Source organism: Cygnus atratus, chromosome 2, assembly GCF_013377495.2.
Source record: "Cygnus atratus isolate AKBS03 ecotype Queensland, Australia chromosome 2, CAtr_DNAZoo_HiC_assembly, whole genome shotgun sequence".
Classification (NCBI taxonomy): Eukaryota; Metazoa; Chordata; class Aves; order Anseriformes; family Anatidae; genus Cygnus; species Cygnus atratus.
The window spans coordinates 96,482,414-96,506,625 of record NC_066363.1 but is presented as its reverse complement, the minus strand read 5'-3'; the positions used below and the strand labels follow the sequence as shown (position 1 = coordinate 96,506,625).

Below are 24,212 nucleotides of genomic sequence, written 5' to 3'. Positions count from 1 at the left end.
AAAATAGCAATTATATGAAATATTTTTCTTTTATTTTAGTATCAAAGATGCAGACTCTGGGATAGATTGCACGATGAGCACATTAACGCAGGACGAACAGTTCAGGTAAGGATACTAAAATCACTGTGGTATTAATGGAATTAAATTCCATATAACACTGGTTGCTTCAGAGACAGATCTTGACAGAGAAGTGTATTTGACAGATGGATTTGACAGGTATGTGGTATTGCTTTACTTTGTTTAAAAGGTTAGGAATTTCCTAATTGTGTCTTATGAGGCAAATACAGTCAGAAAGGTTTTGAAACATATAACAACAATGGGTCATCATTGGGAATTTTCAGAATTCTTGAACGATACTTCTTAGTCACCTTTTCAAGTAAAGCTGTCTTATAATGAATTTCGTTATGTAAACTTATGGTGAATTTTTAGATACTGAGTATCATTCCAAATACACAAGTAACTGCTGGTATCCAAATCAGTATTTGTATATGGCTTTAAGTGAAACAAAGTTTGGAGGCTTTGGTCTTTAGTAAGCTATCCTATTGCATTACTAAATTAGATGATGTTAATGGCAATAATAAGATAATACTAGTTCTGAAGCATGGTTTCGGACCAAACACAGAACATCTGGACTACTAGTTTGGTGTGTAAATCTATTATTAGATGCATCATATCGTCAAAGGATGAAATACCAGACCCATTTGTCCACATGGCATCATCTCGGTGACTTCATGCATAGTCAACCATAACTCAGCAGACAGGGAATCTCACGTCTGTTTTTTAAAAAAAGGCATGTCTGGATGAAAATGGTGCCAAAGCTCATGCCAAACATCAGGCTTCATGCTGCTAAATAGTACGCAGCCAAAGAAGATTATCAGTGCAGAAAACCACAAAGACCAGATCTGCATTACAACATTCTGCTGACGCAGATATAACAGCTAGTGGTTATAACACTGCTGTACTGGCAAAACTCTGGGAACAGATGTATTTTAGCCAGCAGGAGAGGCATCTTGTGTTGGTTTCACATGTGGTTTTCAGAGCAGGGGTAAGATTTTGTTGCTAGAACAAACCGTTTGTGACCGTACAGCCTCAAGACAAGCAGGCTTTGTCAGTAGGAGTAGCACAGTTCTAAAACATTGTGTTTTATAATTATGATACTGTGAATTCCCATGTTTGTTGCAATACCTTCCCAACTCCTATGGGAAACGAGGCCAGAGAAAAACATGAAAAAAATCAGAAAGAACTTAATCCTAATTGAACAACAGTATTAGACAGAAGTCAGAGCTAGAGTTACATGGCTTTTTTTGAGGACTGAAAGGTATTAATGAGGTTTTATAGTGTAGATGATAAGTTATACATGAAATCCACTTGATTTTTCTGTTATTTGGAGGTTTGCATGCTTCTTATGTTTTTCATTAAACATTTTTGGAATTTGAATAAAAGGTTATTGTTAGTAGTGGCAAAACAGTCTGCCAGAGGTGTTTGCAAAATCAGTCCTATTAAAACAATGTCATTCCAGCAGATGTGGTATAGAAAGCAGGTGTTTGCTTATGTCTGTGCTCAAATCTATTTTCACGTATGAGGGGTAGGAAAGGCTACTCTTGGAACTCCTTATCATGAGTATCATTTGTCTACCAAGACAAACTCTATCAAGAGTTAGAGAAATAGCAATCATTTTGAGGACGTTGTTTTTAAATACATTAAGTGCTCTAATAAAAACTCTTACTTGTCTCTAGAAAGATTTATGTTTGTCTTGAGCCTAAAGCCTGCCGTTTTCACTTTCAGGCAAAACAAATTTTCTTATTTTTTATCTAATGCTTTTTGCTTTTAGATCTGGATGCAGGTTACACATTAACACACATTCGTGTACCTACAAAGGAGAATAAGTATCTGGGTCCATGCAAGAAGTGTGGAGTAGCTCTTTGTTTTAATTAAATAGTTAGTAGTCTGGAGTACTTGATAATAAATTATACGACATGTAGAATGTGTTTGCTGTAAGCTGTTTAAATGTTTACCAATGGACTTGTGATCTGTTTGTTTGTGAAGAAATCAGATTAATTATTGTGATACCAAATGTTCTCTGCAGCACACACTTTGCTCTCAAAATTAGATGTTGTAAAAATACATTAGGAATCCCTAAGTCAATATTGACCCAAGGCATCCGCCACAGGTTTTAGACAAATATATGCACAGCCACTCTACATTTAATCCATGTGCACGTAATTAGCCATTTTTCTGAATTTTCAGTTTACCCAGAATAATTACTTCTGTTGTACGTTTGATGATGGTCAAAATTATTATAGAAGGGTAGCATAAGTGTATTACACCTCTTCTTTCTGGTGACTGGGTGCCACATTAAAAACTTCTAAAAAGGAAAGTGAAGAAATAGGGAAAATCTTTGTATGAGACATGATGAAATACTTTCAGAAATACTAAGAAAATGGCTTTTGTATACAATACTGTTTATGGTACCAGTGAAGAGTCATGTAAAATCAGTTCACTACTGCAGCCTGTTGACATCTGTAGGGTAAATACTGCCATAATTCAAATTTTCTTTGACCTGCATCAAGAAATGTTTATGATACATCCTTTATAACATTACTTTGACCAAAGTACAGAGAAAGTAACTGGAGACAAGATTACATTTGCACAGTTAAGCTACTGCAATCCTTCCTTAAAATATTATTTATGTTTGAGAGGTTTTAAGATGGTGGATTTATTTACAGGTGCTGTTTACTTCTTAAATTAAAACAACAACATGATAGATAAGTGTCCCCATGTGAACCTAATGACGTTTGACAAGTCTAAGTGCAAGGTGCTGGTTTGGGGCAATCCGAGACATGTTACAGACTGGGAGAAGAACTCATTGAGAGCAGCCTGGCAAGGAAGGACTTGAGGGTTCTGGTGGACAAAAAGCTCGACATGAGCCATCAGTGTGCACTTGAAACTGTGGTGGTTTTACCCCACTGGGCAGCTGAACTCCACCACAACTGCTCTCACACTTCCACTCCTCAAAGGAAAAGGGGGAGAAAATATGATGGAAAGGGCTCAAGGGTTGATATAAGGATGGGGGGGATCACTCACCAAGTATTGCCACAGGCAAAACAGACTCAGCATAGGGAGATTAATATAATTTATTGTCTATCACTAGCAGACTAGAACAGGGAGAATTAAAGCAAACTGAAAACAACTTCCCCTCATCCACCCTCTTCTATGTTCTCTCCCCAAACAGCTCAGGTGAACAGGGAATGGGGGCTGCGGTCAGTCCCTGACGAACTGCTCCCACACAGCTCCGTACCACGGGGTCCATCCATCCCCCAGGAGCAAACTGCTCCAGCACGGGTCCCCCACGGGCGGCAGCTCCCCCCAGACCCCCTGCTCCTGCGTGGGCTCCTCTCTACGGGCTGCAGCTCCGGCCCGGGGCCTGCTCCTGCGGGGGCTCTCCATGGGCCACCATGGTAATGGGTAATGTTAGGAGCTGTGTAGGCTAATGGGGATAGAGTGAGTGAAGTGCTGGAGTTTCTGAGTGCTCTGGGGACATCAGTATTGCCAAGGACACGTGGCTGAAGCAAATAATTGTATGGGGAATTTTAAGGTAGCTGTTGTTGGGAGCCTTAGATAGAACTTCAGATTTTTTCCATAACTGGTGGAGATACCACACATTGCATGGAAAAGACCAAAGTCGTAAGTATAAAATGATCCTGTAACTCAGATACCCTCTGCCTTTTCAAGGGTTTTGGCCTCATCTCAGCCCATTGACATTTGTGTAAGGTGAGGCCATGCAGGTGCAGTGTTTATCCTCCTGTCCAGGGCCTCATGTTGGGTCAACATTGAAGCACTGCAGTGTACTGAACGCTCTTTGTTACTACCCCTTTCCATTGTGCTGTTATTTGTCCATAATGAGCAGCATGCTCTGGCAGCGTGGCCCGGGCTCTGTGCCATGTCACTGACAGTGCAGGTCACTGTGTGTGTTTGCATGCAGTTGAATGAAAACTGAATTATTTCCTTTTTTTTTGGTCACCGGTTACTTGTTCTCAAATGTAATGGAATTGCTTGCACACAAGAGACGGGTGTTTTTGGTACAACGTTTGTGGTGATGTCCTCAAGTGTTACGTATTTGAGTATGAAGTGGTGATGGTATTTTTAGGTGTCCTACGGTAAGGCTGTGAAAACACAGCATCAATTTTTCGCCATTACATTACCTTGAAGATTCAGCTGTCACCATTAGTGAAGAAAATACTGCTCTGAAAAACAAATACTGAAAAAGATGAAGAAAAGCGTTCTACTCTTTTGTGTAAATAAGGTTTATTGGTTTGCTGAAAATTGCTGTTAAGACTTCAGAATTCCTTCTGTCACTTTTCTCATCTGTCCAAAACATCTGTAGACAAACTGCCATTCGTAAAGCATTTAGGAGGAGCAGAATATGGGAAGATACTCTGTGTTTTTAAAGGTAATTCTAAAAGCTGAATGATTATTTTGATTCCCTCTCTCACTTATTAAAAAATATGTGCTGAGTAATGAGGTAAGCTTAATGGGCAGATGTGTGCAGGCATTTTCAGCAACAGGGACTTTTATTTTCTTTTAAAAAAGGTTTAAATGAAGCCCTCTTGGCTCACTTGTGTCCTTTTGTATTTTACTTTATGATATAAATTTATAATTTATTCTGTACTTTTTACTGAACTGTTTGTAAAGATTTCAAAAGTGCAACTACAATGTGTGTGACTTCTCTATTTCTTTCTGTTTTGGATGTGTTGATAGAGTCAGTAGGATTTTCGCAGTAGTTGTGAAAATCATGACACCTTCCATTTGCATTTCTGAAAAAAAAAAAGTTGTGTTTATTTACGTAATCTAGCATCCTGGTGGATCTCTTAGCCTTACCTCCAAATTTGTGGATGCCTTAGAAAAACTGGACTCAAACTCCATGTCTCTTCCTTAGTTCTGCACCTATTCAAGAACAGTGAACCTTATCTCAATAGAGTCCTTTGAGACCCAGTGATGAAAGCTTTATATAATAGCCATCACTCCCATTGTTAAACAAAAATATGCAAACAACATAAAGCTGTGAGAGATTTAGGGATTTTGGTGGAGAGGGCAGGATTAGAATTTATAATGATGTCGGGAAGAGACCAGAAAAATCAATATGGTCAGGGTTGGTAGGATTGCAGGACTTTTTCCAGTTGGGGCAGAACACTTTTAAGGAGGTTATAGACTGATTAGAGGGGTGAGTATTCAGAGAGGGGAATGAAAATGGTCAGAAAATGAGACTTACTTGGAATGACTGAAAATTTTTTTTTGCCCAACAAGTGCCTGACAGCGGCATGTTGTCTGCTTGCAAACGTGAAAAAGATTGCTGCACAGAGGACAGGGCTTGTCTTCCTCTGTTTTGAACAGAATTAGAAATACCTGGTTTAAAATGATGCAAGAGATTTCTGCATTAGATTTGACATGAGGAAAAACGCAGTGGGAATTAGGATAATGAATTCTTGCAATATAGTATCAAGAATGTTGCAGCTCTTCACAAAGAAGTCCTTTGAAAACCAGATTAGATAAGCAACTGTCAGAAATACAATAGGGACAGCTGATCATACTTTGATGGGCTGACTTCACAAAGTTTTTGCCAGCTTTATCCTACAATTTTTGTGAGAAAGCCATTTGAAACAGATTGTTACCTTCCTCTTCTTCTTCTTTCTTCTTTTTTTTTTTTTTGAAATTTAACAGACCAAAATTCCAAATATTAAAAAGAAAAATTCTGCATCATCTTGGCCAAATTTGATGAATTCAAAACTGAGGAGCTTGCATAAATTATTACCTTCCTTGCTGAGTAAGCATGGTTTTAAAAATGGAAGCATTTGAGAAGAGGATGATGTACTTTTATGCTCTCCCCAGAGATTAAGCTCTGTCCCATTAAAAAGATTATGAAAAGAAGTCACAGTCATTTGCATTTCTGTAACATTTATGAGGTTACACCCTGGTGAGCTCCTAAGACGCCTCCTGACAGCAGGGCTTCAGGCCCTTTTGAGGCTGATTCCATGTAGCTTCTGTTTAATTGACAGCAAGTGGAACAGGAATCCTCTCCACATCCACAGTCTAAGAGGTACTAAAATTAAATTCCACCAAATATGCAAATACTATCATTTGATTCCTCTGTCTTCTTTCTCACAAATATTTGATCAGCAGTATAATAATGAGCAATAAAACTGTGGTTCTGATCAATTTCACTCAGTCCTCTGTATATCATAGAATCATAGACTACTTTGGGTTGGAAGGGACCTTAAAGATTTTATATATATATATATATATATATATATATATATATATATAAATAAAATCATATATGATTCTTTCAAACAAAATAATTAAATACTGTGTCTAGATATTCCCATTCGGTCTTTTTAATTTCAATGCAAGTTTTTTATACAATGAGAATTTTGGCATGTGGTGGACTATGACAGTGACAGCATTCTCCCCTTCTTAGTGCTTATGGGCAGGCCATGGGAGAAAGTAACAAGAAGAGTAAGGTAGTTTGTTAAATGAAGGTGAAAAATGTATACAGAAAATTATTGCACCGTGTTTCTAATTCAACGCAGTATCTTGCAAAATTATTTTTTTGTGTCTATTTCCCTATTTGTTTTGTTGTTAATTAGTGGTTTTACCTGGGATTAACCTTAAATAATGTAGCCTAAATTGACTACTGATAGTATTAATTTAAGCATACAATAGAATATTCTCTGAGTAATTTGACAAATGATTTTTACAAATCAATAGTTCTTTCTTTGGTTGCCTAATAGGACTTGTGCAGTGTTACTTGAATTTGTTGTTGATTAATTTCCTTCTTCTCTAATTATATTTCTGTTATTTTTTTCATGCACGTTAAAAAATGTTAGGTCTGCTAGTGTATGTATAAATAAGTTCCATTTGCTTCCTTCTTGTCCAGGTATGCAATATTGCCTTCCTAAGGCATTACGTGTTCCTAATTTGCATTACTGAAAAAAACAACTTTCTTTTCCTAACCTCTCCGTGGTGTTAATCCATTCTCTTGTTCTGATATCAGAATATTCAAACCAATTGGTAAATAGTGCAATGAATAATATAATTTATTATATCTCCTTATAATATAATGCAGTGAATATAGTTTTTATTACAGTATTTTTTTATAATTACATAAAAACATGTCCTAAAGCAATGAGTAGTATAATTTGAACTATAAATTTCTTCCTTTCTTTTTTTAGAGAAAGAAAAGTTGCATGCATTTTTAGATTTTAAAAGCCTAGGCAATAAAATAGCTCTATGTTGCTGTAGACAAAAATTTATGTCACAGGAGATGCCTGCACACAGACTATTCCTGCTAGCTGTGAATAGTTCATACCTTCTTAAAACCCTTGTAATTAAAGAGATATTTTTGTATCTTATTGTATTTGATATTCTGGTCAAATAAATATTTTTGTCCTTCGTCTGAAAAAGAATATATTGTAAAAAACAACAAAAAAAGTAATCCTTCTCCTTTGTCTCTAAAGATGTCTTTACAAAATGAAATTGATTGCTTTGGAAAAATTAGGGATTGCAAATTATTGCATCCTGAAGTGTATTAATCAACACAGTTGCTTATTATATATTTAAAAAGAAAGAAAATTTTGAGAAGCAATCGCTTATTTCATTGGGACGTTATCTCAACTTGTTGCAACTTGTGTAAATATTTTGGGAAAGGACTAAATTGGATGTGCTCACCGAAATAACTTGAATAATTACATAATGATTTAATTAGCTATATATTTTAATCGAAACCCCAAACAAAACAGACTGACTTCTTCACTTGGGGAAGTGGATAAAATATAGAATTGACAACAAGAAAATTAAAAAAAAAATGATGGGGACAACTTTAAAAATATTTCTCCCTTGTTTTGTGGTTGGCTGGTACTCCTGAGAAATTAGCTCACCAGAGAACGTAATAGGCACCATCTTTTCCTTGACCTTTGGTTCTTTCTCTTCAGGGGCAGATAGCTTAATTTACATTCTGGAAAGTAGTCCACTTCCAAAAAGATTCTGACCACTATGTTCAGATGACTACTCTGTGCACTGTGTATATAAACTGTTGTTTTTTCTAAATGCCATTGAAGAGGGAGTTGCTGCCTCAAGTTTTTTTGTAGCGAACCGAGTGACGTTGTGTAAGAAAATAAAAAAAAAAAAAAAAAATGCAACAGACTTGACATGCTGGCTGTGATGTAGTGGCACCCCCAGGTCAAACACACCATGGAGCAGTGCTCTCCTCTATGCATAGTTCATGAGTTCTGACCGAGCTGATTGCTGCTGTCTTTCTCCGTATCAGGACCATCTTCCTCCTTATGAAGAGTAGGAGATAGGTTGGTTGTTCAAAGCAGATCATTTTTAGGCTGAGATACCGGAAGTGAGGATGTCTCTGCAGAGAGCTGTATTTTTTTATGGGGTGACTCTTCTGCAGGAACAGTACAAAGAGACTGAGGAATAGCATTGGTCATAAAATAGCAGAATGTGGGAGACCCAGGATGGGTTCAAAGGGAGGTTTCGGTACTGGAGGCAAGAGCTTTTACAGCACTAGGGAGCATGTCATTGACAGGTGAATCAAATGCGGTCGTACAGTGCACACTGGAAAAGGAAATGGAGGTAGGTGACCGGGAGCATACAGATTGCTTTGAAGTAGGCACCTTTATTTGTCTTAGTTTATTAAAACTTAGAAATGGCACTTTTTTATGGTCATTTAGAAGATATATTTGGTCAAGATGATAATTGCTTCGTAACCACGACTCTTAAAACTGTTACAGCAACTCCGAGCCAATATGAGAGAGATGGAGAAACTTTGTTTGCGAGTCCGACAGGAAGACATCCCTGTTCTGCAGAGAATGATAAATCCAGTGAAAGAGGAAGCTTCATCTGCCATAAAAGACTTCTTACAGCTCCATTCTGAATCTGCAGAAGAACTTAAAAGGCAACTAGAAGGACAGGAGGATGGCTCTTTAACCAGATCCATAACTGTAGGAGGAGGTAGGAGAATTTCCTTTCTGTATCTATTGTATCTATATTGCTGTATCCAGTGAGCATTTTCTGACCAGATGCGAATGAGTAAACTTAAAAGATATCAGTTGAATAATAATAGTTAAACAAGAAGTAGATTTTCTTTCCCTACACCACACTTTTCTCATGACCTGTTGAGTTTTGATAAGTGGAGGACACTCTAATTAAGTATCTTAAGAAACAGAGTAGGCGTGGCCTTCCATGAAGAAGATCCCATAGCCTTGGATCTTGAAATTGGAGACTGTTCCTAAGAAGAACACTTTGTGTTTCACTGTAGCTTGACTTCTTTCCCGCCCATGCAAATCACTTAATCATGTGCAAGTAATCATTTAGGCCATTTTCATTGAATAAGTGCTTTCAACATCGAAAAGAAAACAATTTTTATATGACAGAAGTTATGATATGCCACTGCTGAAATGTGTGGAAAGGTGGACCAAGTCTATATATAAAGGAGAATATCTCTTCCTGTAGCATTTAATCTTGGTAACTGACAAGAAAGCAGAAAATATTATAAATCTGTTGAAATAAAAGATATTGAAAACACACTATAGAACGAACAAATCAGACATTTGCTGTTTTTCTCTCCTTTCCGTACAAAATGTCTTTCATTCTTTGTTGTACCATTCTGTCTTCAGGGGAAGCACGCACTATGCTCTGGCACTGGCTAGCGTTCTCTGCTAATAATCTGTGAGAAAGTTGATTATGTAAGAATTAAATCCTTCTACATAATAGTAATTAGATTGATTGTTGCAGTAGCAACATTGTTTAAAGTTGTTTGGAAATGTCATGTCTTTAAAAGTGAAAGTATTTTCAGTCAATGTCATTGTAGAAGAACCTGCCATCCCATTTTATTTCATGGCCCTTCTTGTTGCTATATAAAGAACTACAGGGACTGTTTCAAGTGTAATTAACAAGCAAGGAATTCTAACAGGGAGAAAAGAAACGTGGATTTGGAAGACTGGGCTTGGTTTTGAGAACGTCAGGTGTAGTATCAGGAAGTGTTATGAAAGTCAAATTATATCAAATATGCAATTCATATATTCTTAGCAGACCAGTAAAAAAGACTGAATAAGCTTTTGACATATGAATTTTGCCTGCTCTCAGCGCCTTCACTGTCTTTTAGCTTTTAGATATTGTGAACTGATTATTCAGGAGTTTATCCTTTGTGGGTTTCCAAGTCTGGCTATTTGCTGCATCCTCCTTCTCCTCCAAAAAAAGGAAGATAACTTAGTTATTCTCTTGCAGTCCTCCAGGATCCCCTTAGTACTCTCCACAAGTTCTCAGAAATATTTGAACTTTCAGTGATTGTTTCTTAAATACTCAAGAATGAATTTCATCAGACTGTCAGGACTTGAAAGCATCTAGATCATCTAAATATTTTTAACCTGTTCTCTTTATGTTTTAGCCTATCTTTTTTGTTTGCTTGTTTTCCTTCTTGTTAAAATTAATTGCATCAAGTATCAGATTACAGCTTCCTTTTTTGTGTAAGGACTGACTTCATCTTTCTCTGGGTCATCATTCTTTCTTTACCTGGCACTGCACCTACTTATACCTCCTTTGTCTTCCTCTAATTTTAATGGCATTCGTGAAAACTGCCTTGCTACCATTTATGCCTTTGGTAGTTGTAATTTATTTGTGTCTTAGTCTTTCTGATATTAACCTTCCACATTTATATTATTGTTTTGTACTCATACTAGTTGTCTCAAAGTCTTGATATCCAGGGTACTGAAGAGTTCTTGCTGAATTCATAATTCTTTCCTATGTTATATGTTTTCCTCTGCCTCGGGACAATTTGCTGTTATCTTCAGTATAGTCTATTTTATCAGTGTCTGCCAGCTCTTCTACATTCTTTTATCCTTTAGGAACTCCTTCCCCATAACTTCTATTAATCCATTTGCTGAATTTGTTAATACTTCTTTTGTGGGGAGCTCATTGTCTTTGGTCTTACTCTAAGGTTTAGAATGGTGAATTCTTGTATTCAGTGATCCCCATCATCCGTATTAGCCATCGCTTCCAGGCTCTTTGTGAGCTCTTCTGTGTTATAATCAGAATAAAATTTAAAGCACCTGTTCTCTCGGTAACTTTCTGCAGTTGTCCTCAGTACATTCTGGTATTTTATTGGAAAGGCCTTGTCCTGGCTTATTGCTTTTCTAACAGTTACATGGATGGCAAACGGGAACTACAGTTTAATTTCGCAGAACAGGACTGTGTTTTTCTTTTTTTTTTTTTTAATCTAAAATACCTTTAAAATATGGAGGAAATTGAGCATAACCACACTTTAAAAAGAAAAGAAGTTGATCATATAGATTGGGATGAGAAGAACAGAAAAATATTATTGGAATGATATGCTCCTACGTGTAAGCTGAAGAATACAGAAATAGCTCATCCCATTTAAAGTGAAACATACAGTCAGGCAGACAACTAAATATAATTATACAGATTTTTTTAAGAAAGTTTGCCTGACTGTGAAAGCAGCTCTGTTGAATTGCTAACACAGATGCAATATATTGCCTATTCTTTTGTGCTTAGAGGCTGCAGTCCTGAAAGCAAATCTTGGCTGCTGATCTTAATCAAAGGAGCTTCAGTATGCCCATTCTTTGTAGCATGTTGCTTCCCATCTGGTGGAGAAGTAAGGAGTTTACAAATTCAGATTGCCCATTTAGAAGGCATGTCAGCAAAATGATGTAGTTCCTTCCCCCCCTTCACCATCCTCAGCTCAGATCCAATAGAAATGGAATTTAATTGCATTTTAAGCAAATATTAACAAAAGGTCAGGTTCTACTCTTAAAATTACTGAAGTCTTTTAACCAGTATATTGAATCTTGCAGAGCATTAGATTTTTATCTTGAGTATAATGAGGTGCGAAGCTGCTCTTTGAAATCTTGCAGAGGTGTTTTGTATTACTGCATTTCTGTGGAGATGCTGTAAGTGAAACTGGTGCAGTCACTTCCACTCTCAGTTCTATTAAAATTGGTTAGACTTGATAAAACATGAAGTTGTGAATATAAATTTCTTACTCATACTTTCAGCCCAAATGTGACTTTACCTTTTTTTTTTTTTACCCTTCTTAATCTTTACCTTAGATCTTTGAAGTGAGAGAAGAATTTTCTTGAGGATGTTTCTTTTCAGTAATTTTTAGCTATTAGAAAATGACAACAGTGTAATCTGACTGAAAACTTAAGTTCTCCTGGTTGTGTGCCATTCAAATCTTCAGTATTATGTATGTATTTTTAGGAATGTGCTCTTCTGCAGTAGGTCAGCATAGCTTATTAAGGACAAACCAGAGCAGGAAACATAATTTGTAAGGAGGTAAATTTGCTTAATGAGTTTTTTGGTGTTTTTTGATTTTTGAATTATGAATACTTTAATTTCAATCACCTTAGCATGCATGTGGCTGATTAGGGAAGAGTATGCTTTTCTTGGTAGAAGAAATTGGATTTTGAAATAGGATTGTGAATGATTGAAATGGAATAAAATACTCAAAACCAATGTTAAATGTCAGAATATTTAGCAAAATTGGTTTATCCAAAAATGCATACACTTCGATATGGGATTAACTATATTGAAAAGGGAAAAGGAGTATTTTAGAACTGCTTATATATCATTAATTATGACTGGCGAGGTATGCTGTGCTGAGTGCACCCCAAAAAAAGGGCCAGCCATACCCTGGGGTGCATTGGGCATGGCATGGCTACCTGGTTGGGGGAAGGGATTGTCCTGCTCTGCTCTGCGCTGATGCAGCCTCACCTCGAGTATGGTGTGCAGATTTGGGCACAACAGTATAAAAAGGACATAAATCTATTAGAGAGCATCCAAAGGGCTATGAAGATGGTGAAGGGTCTGGAGGGCAAGACATGTGAGGAGCGGCTGAGGTCCCTTGGTTTGCTCAGGCCCGAGCAGAGGAGGCTGAGGGGAGGCCTCATGGCGGCCTGCAGCTCCCTCACGAGGGGAGCGGAGGGGCAGGCGCTGAGCTCTGCTCTCTGGGGACAGCGACAGGACCCGAGGGAACGGCATGGAGCTGGGACAGAGGAGGGTCAGGGTGGGGGTTAGGGAAAGGTTCTGCTCCCAGAGGGTGGTCGGGCACTGGGACAGGCTCCCCAGGGCAGCGGTCACAGCACCGAGCCTGCCGGAGCTCAAGAAGCGTTTGGACAACATTCTCAGACATAGGGTTTGGTTTTTGGGTGGGCCTGTGTGGAGCCAGGAGTTGGACTCAGTGATCCTTGTGAGTCCCTTCCCACTCGGGATGTTCTGTGATTCTATGACTCTAATTAATCTGATGTTACAGATCAAAAATATGTTCTGGAAGAATAGGTGGTGACTGTAAAATCTAAAGTGCCTTCCGTGTCTGGATTTTTAAAGGAAGAGGGGTAAAGATAATTAGAAAGAAAAACAAGGCCCACATAAAACACTACATCACTTACTCTACCCTTGTCGCTCTGCTTTTCTGTGTATTTAGTAACTATAGCTGAGTATCGGCTTCAGTGTTAGAACTGTATTGATCTGAGAGTAGTAAGCTTTGGTCCTTGTTCTATTTTGAGATACTAGAATAAAAATGTTGAGAAATGGACAAATGTAATGAAAATGCATCATTTTTATTTTATCTTAATTCCATGAATAAGCATGCTCTATTACTGAATTTTTATCAAGAAATATTAATTTATTTTCCATTGTTTGTATCTGTTGCAGTAACAGTCATATAATATTATTACAGTACCTTGGCACATTCATTGTTTCTAAGGAAGACTTCAATGTAATATTTACACTTTAATACTGTTAGAACTATCTAACCAGTCTTCCCTACATTAAGCTTTGATACTAACCTCCCAAGAAAGTAAACATCAGTGTCCTATTAAAGTAGCTGTCTTCCTTCAGAAATTGTAGTTGTCTAAATTAGCATGATCTTTGCACCGTGTTTACATACATACATACATTCTCCAGCCTGCCTTTCATACTCTCAAGCTATTCCTTAATCCTTGCTTATGATAAGCCAAACTTGTTATTCTTAATTAACACTGAATTACTTGTCTATAAATATTCACTTGTCCATTACAGCCGTAATGGCTCAAGACAGGGCTCTTTGACTGGAGGAGGTATGTGCGTATCTGTTCATTATACCTGCTTTCCCCATTTTCTTCCACAGTCTTTTACATTCAATCCAGTTGATTTAGAAAGGAAGATGCTTAAGAATATCCCCTTTACACTGCTGAGCTTTAAATGTTTGCCATCCTTGCAGTACTGTTATGCAGTGGGACAGAGCACTAAACGTTTGGCAGCACATTGCCTAGATTTCACTGCTTTTACTTCAAGAACTTTTTCCTCTGGCTACTTTTAGACCCAAACGACTGACAATCTAACTGGTAGCATAAAAATCAATCATAAAATAAATAATTGTCCAGCTTTGGAAGTGAGGTGTTTTTATGTACTGTATGTAAATGAAGGTTTTGTCCCAAGCTGTGTTATTCTGTAAACTTTTAAAGCTCAGCTGATATAAAAGCAATTAACTGGGCCTAAATTCAGCAGTGCAATTTCTTCTTCATTCTCAGAACCGATTGTGAAAGTGCGCTGTTAGAAATGAACCCGTTTCTTTGGTAATAATTTTCTTTTAAGAAACTGTGTAGTGCTGTGAGTGAGACTTTTCCCAATGTGAGAGTTTTCAGGGCTGTTGTTAAGCTTGAATTAGATCAAATATCAATTTATTGATGAGAAACGTTAAGAGTGAGAAAACTTGCTTGTATCACCTGCAGTCTGACCAAGTGCATTTATTTGTAAACGTCATGTTTTTCATTCAGAAACTTTATATAACACGGAAGTGAAGGATGGGTCCCAAAGTTTAATCCAGATGTATTCTCCCCTTCCTGAAATACCTCAGAATGAAAATGCAGCTGAGTCCTGGGAAACTTTAGAAGAGGTATGCTGGAACTCCCTTACAGCTATCTTGATGTTGTTGTTTTCAGCAACTATTACAAAATAACATTTGTTTTTTTATTTGTAGGACTTGATTCAGCTTAGCCAGTTGGTGACTGAATTTTCTGTGTTAGTCAACGTAAGTATTAATTCTGCATTCTCTATTAGATAGAAACTTGTAAAAAATAAAGAGTGAATGGATAACACCTAGATGGGAAACAAAAGATGAGCAATACTTCTGTCCATAATCTGAACCCAGACCGAGCTAGCTGTCTCTGGATAACAACAGAATAGCAGAATGACACTAAGTGAATTTATTCAGTCCAATATTAAACAAATCGAGAGTTCAAAATCCTAGTTGCTGTCAGGAAATTCAGGGAGATGCCCATCACTGAGCGGAGGCAGAGCAGTGTCCCCACAGTTAGCTGAGGTGCCTGCACAAAGCTCCTGTCTTTGCTGCTTGGGACCCATGGTAAACGTGCCTCTGGTTTCAAAGCCTGAACATTTGATGCTTTCCAAAGTGGTAGGTGGTCCATATAATTATTACAAGTTATCTAGCACTAAATTGAAAGGTTTTCTTTTGGTTTTCAAGTAGTATCAGAAGAGAAATGTTCAAAAGCGTTAGTTTAACACACATAACTGCCCGTTATGGTTAGAAAACAAATAGCTCTTCCTTCAGTGAGCTGTTGCTACAAATACGTTCCTGGTTGTCCTGTTCATTCAGAATCTGTCAAGGTAAAATTCTGAGGAGACGGTACTCTTTTATTTCAGCACTAGTGATGGGTAATTACTCCTAAATTCTCATCACCGGAGCAACAGCTGATGTTCTAGCCAATGCCCCTTGCCATGCGCTGAACCTCAGAGGAAACACTGCAGTGCCAATTGATTCTTAACATTTCTAATTGTAATCATGAGGACAGACTTCAACAGACCTCACTGCACAGGTTGGATGCTTTCCAGGAACTTTTAATCTCTGAACTGGGAGTACTAGGAAAAGTCTGAAGATTCCCTCACCACTATAGTAACCTTTCCTTACCTTTATAAACACGGCTTTCAAATGGTTTGCACCTTTGTCACCCCCAGTTAGTTCTCAACGTTTAATTCTTCCTTTGCTAACAGGAATTTAAACAGACAGTTCTCATCTGCTAGGAGAGTCGTGTAATCTCCTTGCTGTTGGGTTAGGTGGGATAGGTGAGATAGCTTTTATCCTTTCTGCCGAACCTGTGCTAATTCACATACAAGATTGGTTAGGCTGGAAAAGGACAGATTTTTTTTTTTTAGTAGCCTGTTCCAGGAGTGGGCTTTGCACAGAACCAACATTAGCTATACTAGCAAGTGTCTGGAGTGTTTGATGGCGTGGATTAGATGGTAGATGAAGATACCAAAGCCGGTCTCAGCAGTTTCTGAATTAGAAAGAGGAAAAAGTTCCGAATGCCTTTTATTGAAGGTGAACGTTAGCCATCTCATTATTCTGTAGCATAAAATAGCCTGAGTGCTGCTGAGATTAAAATCAGAACAAAGAAATCCACAAAACCCTCTGTCTTCTGAGGGAAACTGCAGGGGAATCTGACTGCGTTTAGAGAAAGGATGGATGTAGTATTTTTTTTAAAGTGAAAGAACAGTGACATATAGAGCAGTAGCAAGAATATTTTCAGTAGCCACTATCATATTTGTAAAGTTAAGTCGCTGTTTTATAATGTCATACTTAAAGATTTTTATTTAGATTTCTTGGTATTGTATACCGCTTTGTTTGCTGGAATTGGTACTGATCTTATAAATGCTATCTATATAATTTTTTTTTGAACATGAAGCTCAGCAGGAAACGAAAATGCTAGTTTGGATTGTTTTGCCCTTTGGAATGCAAGTTCATCTATTCACAGGAAAGATTTAGAAATCATATGTTATGGGTTGTTTTCTCTAACAGTAGCAACACGTTGTGTAATATTCGCACCGTATTATTACTTGATAGTTAAGCTTTTTTTAAAGCAAGTTTGTATTTTCAGCACAGTTTATCAGATACTATTAATGAACCACCATTAAGGCTGCATGGCTACAGTGTGTGGCAGATGAAAGCGGCTGTGGGGCCATGATTACAGGCATTAAAATGGTGTGTATTGGCCCACTGCTGCTTCCCAGCAGGCTACCTCACTCATAATTCCTTTGCATCTAGTCTCAGCAGGAGAAGATTGACAGGATTGAAGACCATGTCAACAGCGCTGCTGTGAATACTGAAGAGGGAACCAAAAACTTGAGGAAGGTAGGGATCTGCTCCTGCTGGTGAATCAATGGTACTCTGCCTCCCAGCAATCCTCTGTATTAACCCCATTGATCTGCCGTCTTTAATGCTGAGGGAGCCAGCAATTAAGGAAATAAGGAAGAAATGGCCCACAGGTAGCAGGGAAAAAAAAATCAATCTCTTGTAATTTTCTATCACATCCAGGCTACTAGAAAATACCTTTTTTTTTCTTTTTTTTTCTGCAAGTCACATTAGATGATATTCTGATGCTACTTTGGTGCACCTGCAAGACAAGAGCATTCAGCGATTGGCTCACAAGAATCAAGTGAATGTAGGACAACAGGCTGATGATGGCATGCAATTTCAATTTATATGTCAGTGAGAGTTCCTAATAAGCCACAAGCCTGTATTTAGGCGTGTTATTGAAAAGTCTGAGCATTTTCTCAGTTTCTCGTTTGATTTAATGATGGAGATAAGGTAATAAGTAGTATATGCAATCAGCCAGTAGCATGTCAAAAGATCTGGTACCCAAATGCATACATGAGAGCTCTCTTTTGAATTGGTTTTGGTACGTACACGTGGGATAGTAGATCATTTTTTTTTAAATACTAATTTGTAAAGTGTATTTATCACCGAGCATTCAACTCATTGCCAAGAGAGGTGAAGGGAAAATGCACATCACAACAGGCAAGTATCCTAACTCTTTTTTTTTTTCCCTCTCTCTTTACAGGCTGCGAAATACAAGCTGGCAGCTCTGCCTGTGGCAGGTGCTGTCATTGGGGGAGTGGTGGGGGGTCCTATTGGGCTCCTTGCAGGCTTCAAAGTGGCAGGAATTGCAGCTGCACTTGGTGGTGGGATTTTGGGCTTCACAGGTGGAAAATTGATACAGAGAAGAAAACAAAAACTGATTGATCAGGTCTCTTCCAGCTGTCCGGAGCTTTCTTGCCAAAGAGCCAAAAAATCCAGCTGAAGTATAGGTTCATCACGACTAGGAACAAAAGTATAGTAGCCGTGCTAATGACAGACTTGCAGCCTTACACTTTAAATATGAGGCTGGGTTGTGTGAACCTGTGTGAAATTTTGCCAGCAAGTACTGTTATTGTGGGTGGGGGGAAACGGTAACGTCAGAACTTCAGAGCTTCCTCTTTTCAGATGCGATAAGTTGCATCAGTCTTTTAAGAGTTACCTGGGTAACTTCTTCTAATTACAGAATTCTTAGGTGAGATACATGCACAGCCGTAATGATGGATGACAGGTGTTTCGTGCTGATTTGCACAAAATGTCTTTCAAACGGTACCGAGGGAGAGACTTGGAAAACCCTAGTGCTTTCTCATGAACACCACCCAGAAGCTGGAACTTATATTGTAATTAATTATATTTTAATCTAATGCCTGTCCTCCAGAGACAGGGAAATAAGCTCCCATCCATCTTTCATGTTCAGAGTACTTCAAAATTTACTTCCCTTTATCAGAATTCCCAAACGCCTCCTGTGTGTGCCTGTTCAAAACTTGCACAGGGAAGCATTAGGTGCTATCGAGTAAGGTTAAAATGGCGGGTGAGCAATGTGGAGAAAAAATGTGTGTATAGCCAGCATCTGTCTGAATCAGCCAACTCAGATCAGCATCATCATTAGTTTTTTCCCATTTTCATTTAGTTTTTTTTAATTTGTAAACTCCCCATTTGTTCAAAGCATAGTTCAATCTTAGCCTCAGAAGCAACCCTTGAGGACTGCCATCAGAGAATACTCATTTCCCATGGCTCTTCAGCTCCTTGGCACATCTCAAGAGCACTGCAGACGGAACGAAGTGCCAAACCCTAACCATTCTGAGCCAGAAGCCTCGGCTTGCTGCAGGAGTGCTCCTGAGTAGATGCTGCTCTCGATTCTCATAGCCGGGCACCGGCAGCACTCCAGTGGGAGAGCTAAGTAGCTTCACTGGAAGGCGGTGCTGCAGCAGGGCCCGCTCCCTCAATCATATTTTATCCCTCAAAGGTACCATTAGGTGCCAGGGGAGAGGGTGGTGAAGCAGCGAGGCCCCGCGAGTTACCTGTTAAATGGTGCCCCTGGCAGCTGACCAGATCCTGGGACTAGTTTGAAAATGGCAACCTGATACTGTTTGCTTCACGATAAGTAATCCGTGCTTGTTCACGTCAGCGGCGCACCTCCTGCAGACTGCTTACTGCTGAGGCTTCTGCTCCCTCCTGCACTGCACGGCAGCCTCTCAGCCTTTTCAGTTGAGAGTTTGGGACATGCTGTACTGTGAAGCCTGCATAGGGCTAGGTACTGTTTATAGTAAATGCCCGTTATCCTTACCTTCCTTATTTTGCTGCTTAAGAAGCCCTTTGCTTCTGTAACTTCTGCTGTTAAGTACAGGAGTGCTACCGTTTTTATTTTCACCTAAGCTTCCTGTTCAGCACGTGGTCCTACCTCCATCCTTCCGGGACGGTTCCCACACTATTGCTGCTGCTGTCAGGAGGAACAGAAAGTTGAGCTGGGAAGCTGCTGCTTTACGTTTTTAAATTGTTCAGTTCATCCTGAGTGCGGCAAGCTTGCTCGAGTCCTGTTTTATTAGGTGAACACTGAAGTCAGTGTTCAGCGCTGAGGTTCCCGAGCAGGGAACATGGTACAAGGAAGCATACCTTTTAGAAAAAGCTCCCTTTTTTAACCACTGCTTTGATAGCATCATTGGAAAGAACCGTCTGCTAATGACAGATGATAGGTTTTTATGTCTAGGGACACGGTAAGCAACTGTTAGTTACAGCACAAGTACCTTTTTCTGAACAGTTCTGTATTACTTTTAAAATATGATTGAAATTGTTATCAGTCAGAGCATGGTGTCTATTTTAAGTAGGAGCGAGGCTCAGGGAAGCAATGTAACAAAAATAGTTTTCACAAGTAATCACGAACATTGTCAAAACTGCACGTGTTAAAGCTGCAGTGCCTACATCTGTAAAATCAGCTGGAGTGGAAAACATGACCCAAGTAATTCAGCTCATTTGCGCCTGTCATGCAGAAACCCTCTTCTTTAAACGCGTCTTCTTCGGATGTAAATACATTTAACGAGTCTGTAACAACTTCACCCTATGGCTGCTCATTCCTGTGATTGGTAGTTTCTACAGTTAAAGGAAGAAACTAAGGAAGAAGTTCTTAAATAGAAACTATGTTTGATTCTTTGTATGATTTAAAAAAACCAGGTCTGCTTTCCTACAGTACATTGCTAAACCACGTGCATTTATGTGCCAGCAGCCACATCAGAGATGTTGCAGGCTCTACTCTCTCCTCCTGAACTGGACTTAATGCCAGGACAATCTAAAGTCAGAGCCGAGCTACTGCTACAGCTTATACAGTCAGCTTAGTATGGGCTCATCTCATAAAAGATCTAGCACAAAAACTATTCTTCCTCCTTGCGTCTTTAAGGAAGCAATTTAAAAACATTGTGTACACACTAAACTGGGGAGGCTGTTATTTAAGCCATGATTTTTAAAATAGGTGGGTTATTTACATATGTGAAAAAATCTGGGCATCTGAGTAACAGAACTAGCATCTAAATTGCTAGGGATGTTAGTCAGAAGATATGCAAAATATACATAATTCTTTCAGACCAAATAAAAGTTTTTGCCTATCAGACTGTGTAGCATTTATTTATAACGTCACTTTTTATTTCCTTTCAGCATCTAAAAGCTTAATCCTTCAGCAATTTTCTATTACTAAAACCATTATGTTACTAACATTTAGGAATCCTGTACTGAGTTACCAAACACACACTTCAGCTATTAAAATATTTACATTGACTAAAATTAACACGAGTTCCTCAAGTGTCTCAGGCATCTAGTAACTGGTACAGAAATCAACTCCTGGAGTTTAATTAAAGAAAGAACTTGGAAAGATTTTGTTCTGTGTGGGGATAACGCTAATGTTTGACAAACTCCCCTGATAGCCCGGAGAAGAGTTAAAGGAAAGGTTAGCTGAGCACTGAAGGGTTAAGACCAGTGACACAGATGATCAGGAATTGAGGGGCTCAGTTTGAAAAGCTCACATTTTGTCCAGCGCTCCCTGCATGACACGCTTGCTCTACCTACTTAAATTCCTCATATCATCGGATACTTCAAAAGCTTAAGTGATGCTGACCACCACGTTAAGTGTAAGTAGACTTCAGCTGTTCAACCTTCTGCTTGCAAATAGAAAAGTCACTTAGAAGTCAGTAGTCCATCCAGGTCAATGCTTATTGAGAACCCAGGAGAATCTGGTCCAACTCCGACAAAGACACAATGAAGTGACTGACATAAAACTGATGCATCTCTCTATCGACCTGGCGCAGAGATGCCACAGCTCTAGGAACAAAGCCTTACTCAGAAAAACAAGTGTGGATTAAGAAAGGGGGCTGGAGGTGGCACATCCTTCCCTAACCAGGTGAAAGCACCAGCCCTTGGACCGCTGGTTGCATGATGAAGTAACATCTCTAGGAAGAAGTTCAGTCGTCTCCCACCAAACAGCAGTCATAAGTAAGAATCGGAAGGGAAAACAGGAAACTCAAAGGAGTAAGATGAGCACTTTAAGGCACCACCTGGGAATAGACTATGATTTCAGATGCCCTAACAACTCAGTTCTGGGAGCAGCGCCTGCAGCAGATAACAAGTGGCAGCCTTAAAACCCTTCCCCTGCTGCCATTTTGGATTCCAAGGGGAAGGTGGTATGAGTCAGCTGCCACAAGTGCTCCATTTGGAATGAAACATACGAAAAAAAGAGCTCTTAAACAGCCTCGCACTACCCTTTTAGCTACCAGTTCTGCATCTGCTCAGCTTTATCTCAGTGCTGGTCAGCACTAGCACCCGTCTCCTCAGAATCACCCCGGAAAGCTTGTGTGCCTGAGGCTGGAGGTGCTTCACAGAGCAGGCTCTGTGGGGATCAGCTTTTGGCACAGCTGCACAGGGCCACGTGGCTCTTCTCAAATAGCCGAGCAAGAATCCAAGAATAAGCAATAAATAAGGCAAAAGGCAACAGGAGTAAAACAGTGTGGAATGGCTGTTTAGCAGGCAAACGTCTGCCAGGAATGCTGTAACACTTGCATAGTGTTAGGTCATTTAAGACATCAGACATTTAAGACTGACAAAACAAAAGACAGCAGAGCACTCCTAGTCCTCTCCTACTTTGAAGGGTTTGTAACATTTGTGTTCCTGTAACACAGTTATGTGTACAGCACAGTAATTCCAGGAAACCGGAGCAGGTCAGTGCAGCCCTACCATCCAAAACACAGCCATCATCATTACAACTTTTCCTTTCCTCACCTGGTAATAGTCAGAATTGTTTAATTGCTCAAACATTTAGACCCAGTAAAGCACCACACAAGATTCTGTAAAACTTTAATTTATTCCCTTCCCAAGTATCCAGAATAGAAGACCCTCTTAAGTTGGAGAAAAATGTGACAAAGAAAGAGATTACCAGGATAGCTGTTCACATGAAGAAGAAGAGAAAGCACGTACTACCAAGATTACACAGAAAACAACCCAAAAGTCCTATTTAATGGGATAGTGCAAGTTAACAGCATGTCTCTGGCAAGGATACCTTCATTTGGATTATAAAAGTTTTACAGAACAGAGTTAGATCAAGAGTCTGGATGGGTCTCTGGTATTTTACTCTAGCATTAGGAACGTACTGTTTGAAAGATGCTGTACAGAATGACCCACCAAACAAATGTATTTACAAGCCTGGGGAGAAAAAAATTATTTTTCAGTTTATTCAAAATAAAAATACACATAGAATTATGAAAATATAGGTTTACTATTTCCACCACACAGAAGTCAATGCTGCTGTCTGAAAGGCTTGCAAGATCATTTCAAGTTTTTAAAGTTCATCTTTTTCCCTCAATAAGGTGTACCTATGTTCACTGGGTGCCAGCTTCTGGAATGAACTCTCTGGTGGGCTGCTTGCTAAATCCTGAATTGGCTGAAAAACAGAACAAACCGTAAAATCACTCGTTACACATTTTTATCAGCAATTGCCTCCATTAAATGAGCTTCTAACAGTTAGAGGAGTGCACAAATAGCCAGCATTCTCACAAATTGAGCTTTTTTTCGAGCGGGGGACATACTAAAAGTCCCAAGTAGGTAAATACACATCCACACACATATTAAGTGCCATCGGTTAAGGACATTTCTTTTGTTAGCAGATCTGAAAGGTAACTACCATCATACAAGTTTCTGTACAAGTGACTTAAAAGTCTTTCAAATGCACCCTACTATAGATTTATTTGAGTATCTGCTACTTGCTTTGAAGGTATTTTGGTTTGTGTTTGATTTTTGGATACCAGGGCAAAAGTACAATCTCTGCCAAAGTATTTTAAAAGTAATTTCCTGTGAAAAACCAAAAAAAACCCACATGTAACTCAGGGGACATGTATGACTTAGGAGAGCAAGCTCCAGCTTAATTTCCACCCACTATTTCCATTGCACAGGCATACACATCTTCCACAAGATGGCAGGATGCCATATAAAGATGAGAAAGTAAACAAAGCTAGGAAACTAGATCGTGTCCCTGTTCTCCCTCGGAAAACGCACACGAGAGCCAGTGTGCAGCTCTCGGCATCGAGCCTCTGCCCAGATGTGCGGCAGAATCCAGGAAATCGGCAGGCTTCCTCCCTCCCTGGCCAAACTTGCTCCACGTTGTACTGGCCTCGAAGTATGCCTAGCCCCAAGCCGACTGAGCAGCCTGCGCCTCAGTCTCCTGCTCTGCTTGACACTATTTCCTCCAGCTCCTCCCACTGACCTGAATTCAAGTTGCTCACTGAATTCTTGGGAAACACTGGAAGTTACCAGTTAAATGAACTAATGGGGAAAATTCGGCCTTCGTGTTTCCACAGCCAATCATCACAGTCAAAAGCAGTCATTCTCCCTGCCCAAGGCACTCTCTCCTATTCCACAGCCAATGTGCTGTGTCTCCTCTCCAGTGACTGCAGCTGTGGATCCCCCTGGTTCCTGAACTTACTTTCCATTTATGAGTTTACTTGAGCAGCCTACGCATGGGTAAGGTGTT

At 39.2% G+C, this 24,212-nt stretch overlaps 2 protein-coding genes across 18 annotated transcripts in view; one reads left to right on the top strand and one right to left on the bottom strand.

Moving 5' to 3' along the window:
- STX17 (syntaxin 17) overlaps nt 1-24,212 on the top strand; it is a 37,985-nt gene that overhangs the window by 13,061 nt on the left and 712 nt on the right. For 16 of the 17 annotated variants that reach the window (XM_050709207.1, XM_050709204.1, XM_050709203.1 and 13 more), the window contains 6 exons: nt 40-105; nt 8,796-9,015; nt 14,835-14,953; nt 15,038-15,088; nt 17,120-17,206; nt 17,916-20,808. In XM_050709207.1, coding sequence (XP_050565164.1) covers nt 40-105; nt 8,796-9,015; nt 14,835-14,953; nt 15,038-15,088; nt 17,120-17,206; nt 17,916-18,155 — 783 coding nt within the window. In that variant the 3' untranslated portion in view covers nt 18,156-20,808. Of the gene's footprint in view, nt 1-39; nt 106-8,795; nt 9,016-14,834; nt 14,954-15,037; nt 15,089-17,119; nt 17,207-17,915; nt 20,809-24,212 lie in introns of those variants that run through there. The other variant, XM_035550617.2, reaches the window with a different exon arrangement.
- ERP44 (endoplasmic reticulum protein 44) overlaps nt 22,532-24,212 on the bottom strand; it is a 55,424-nt gene continuing 53,743 nt past the window's right edge. The window contains exon 12 of the mRNA XM_035550609.2: nt 22,532-23,126. Within this exon, the coding sequence (XP_035406502.1) occupies nt 23,025-23,126 (102 nt within the window). The 3' untranslated portion in view covers nt 22,532-23,024. The remainder of the gene's footprint in view (nt 23,127-24,212) is intronic.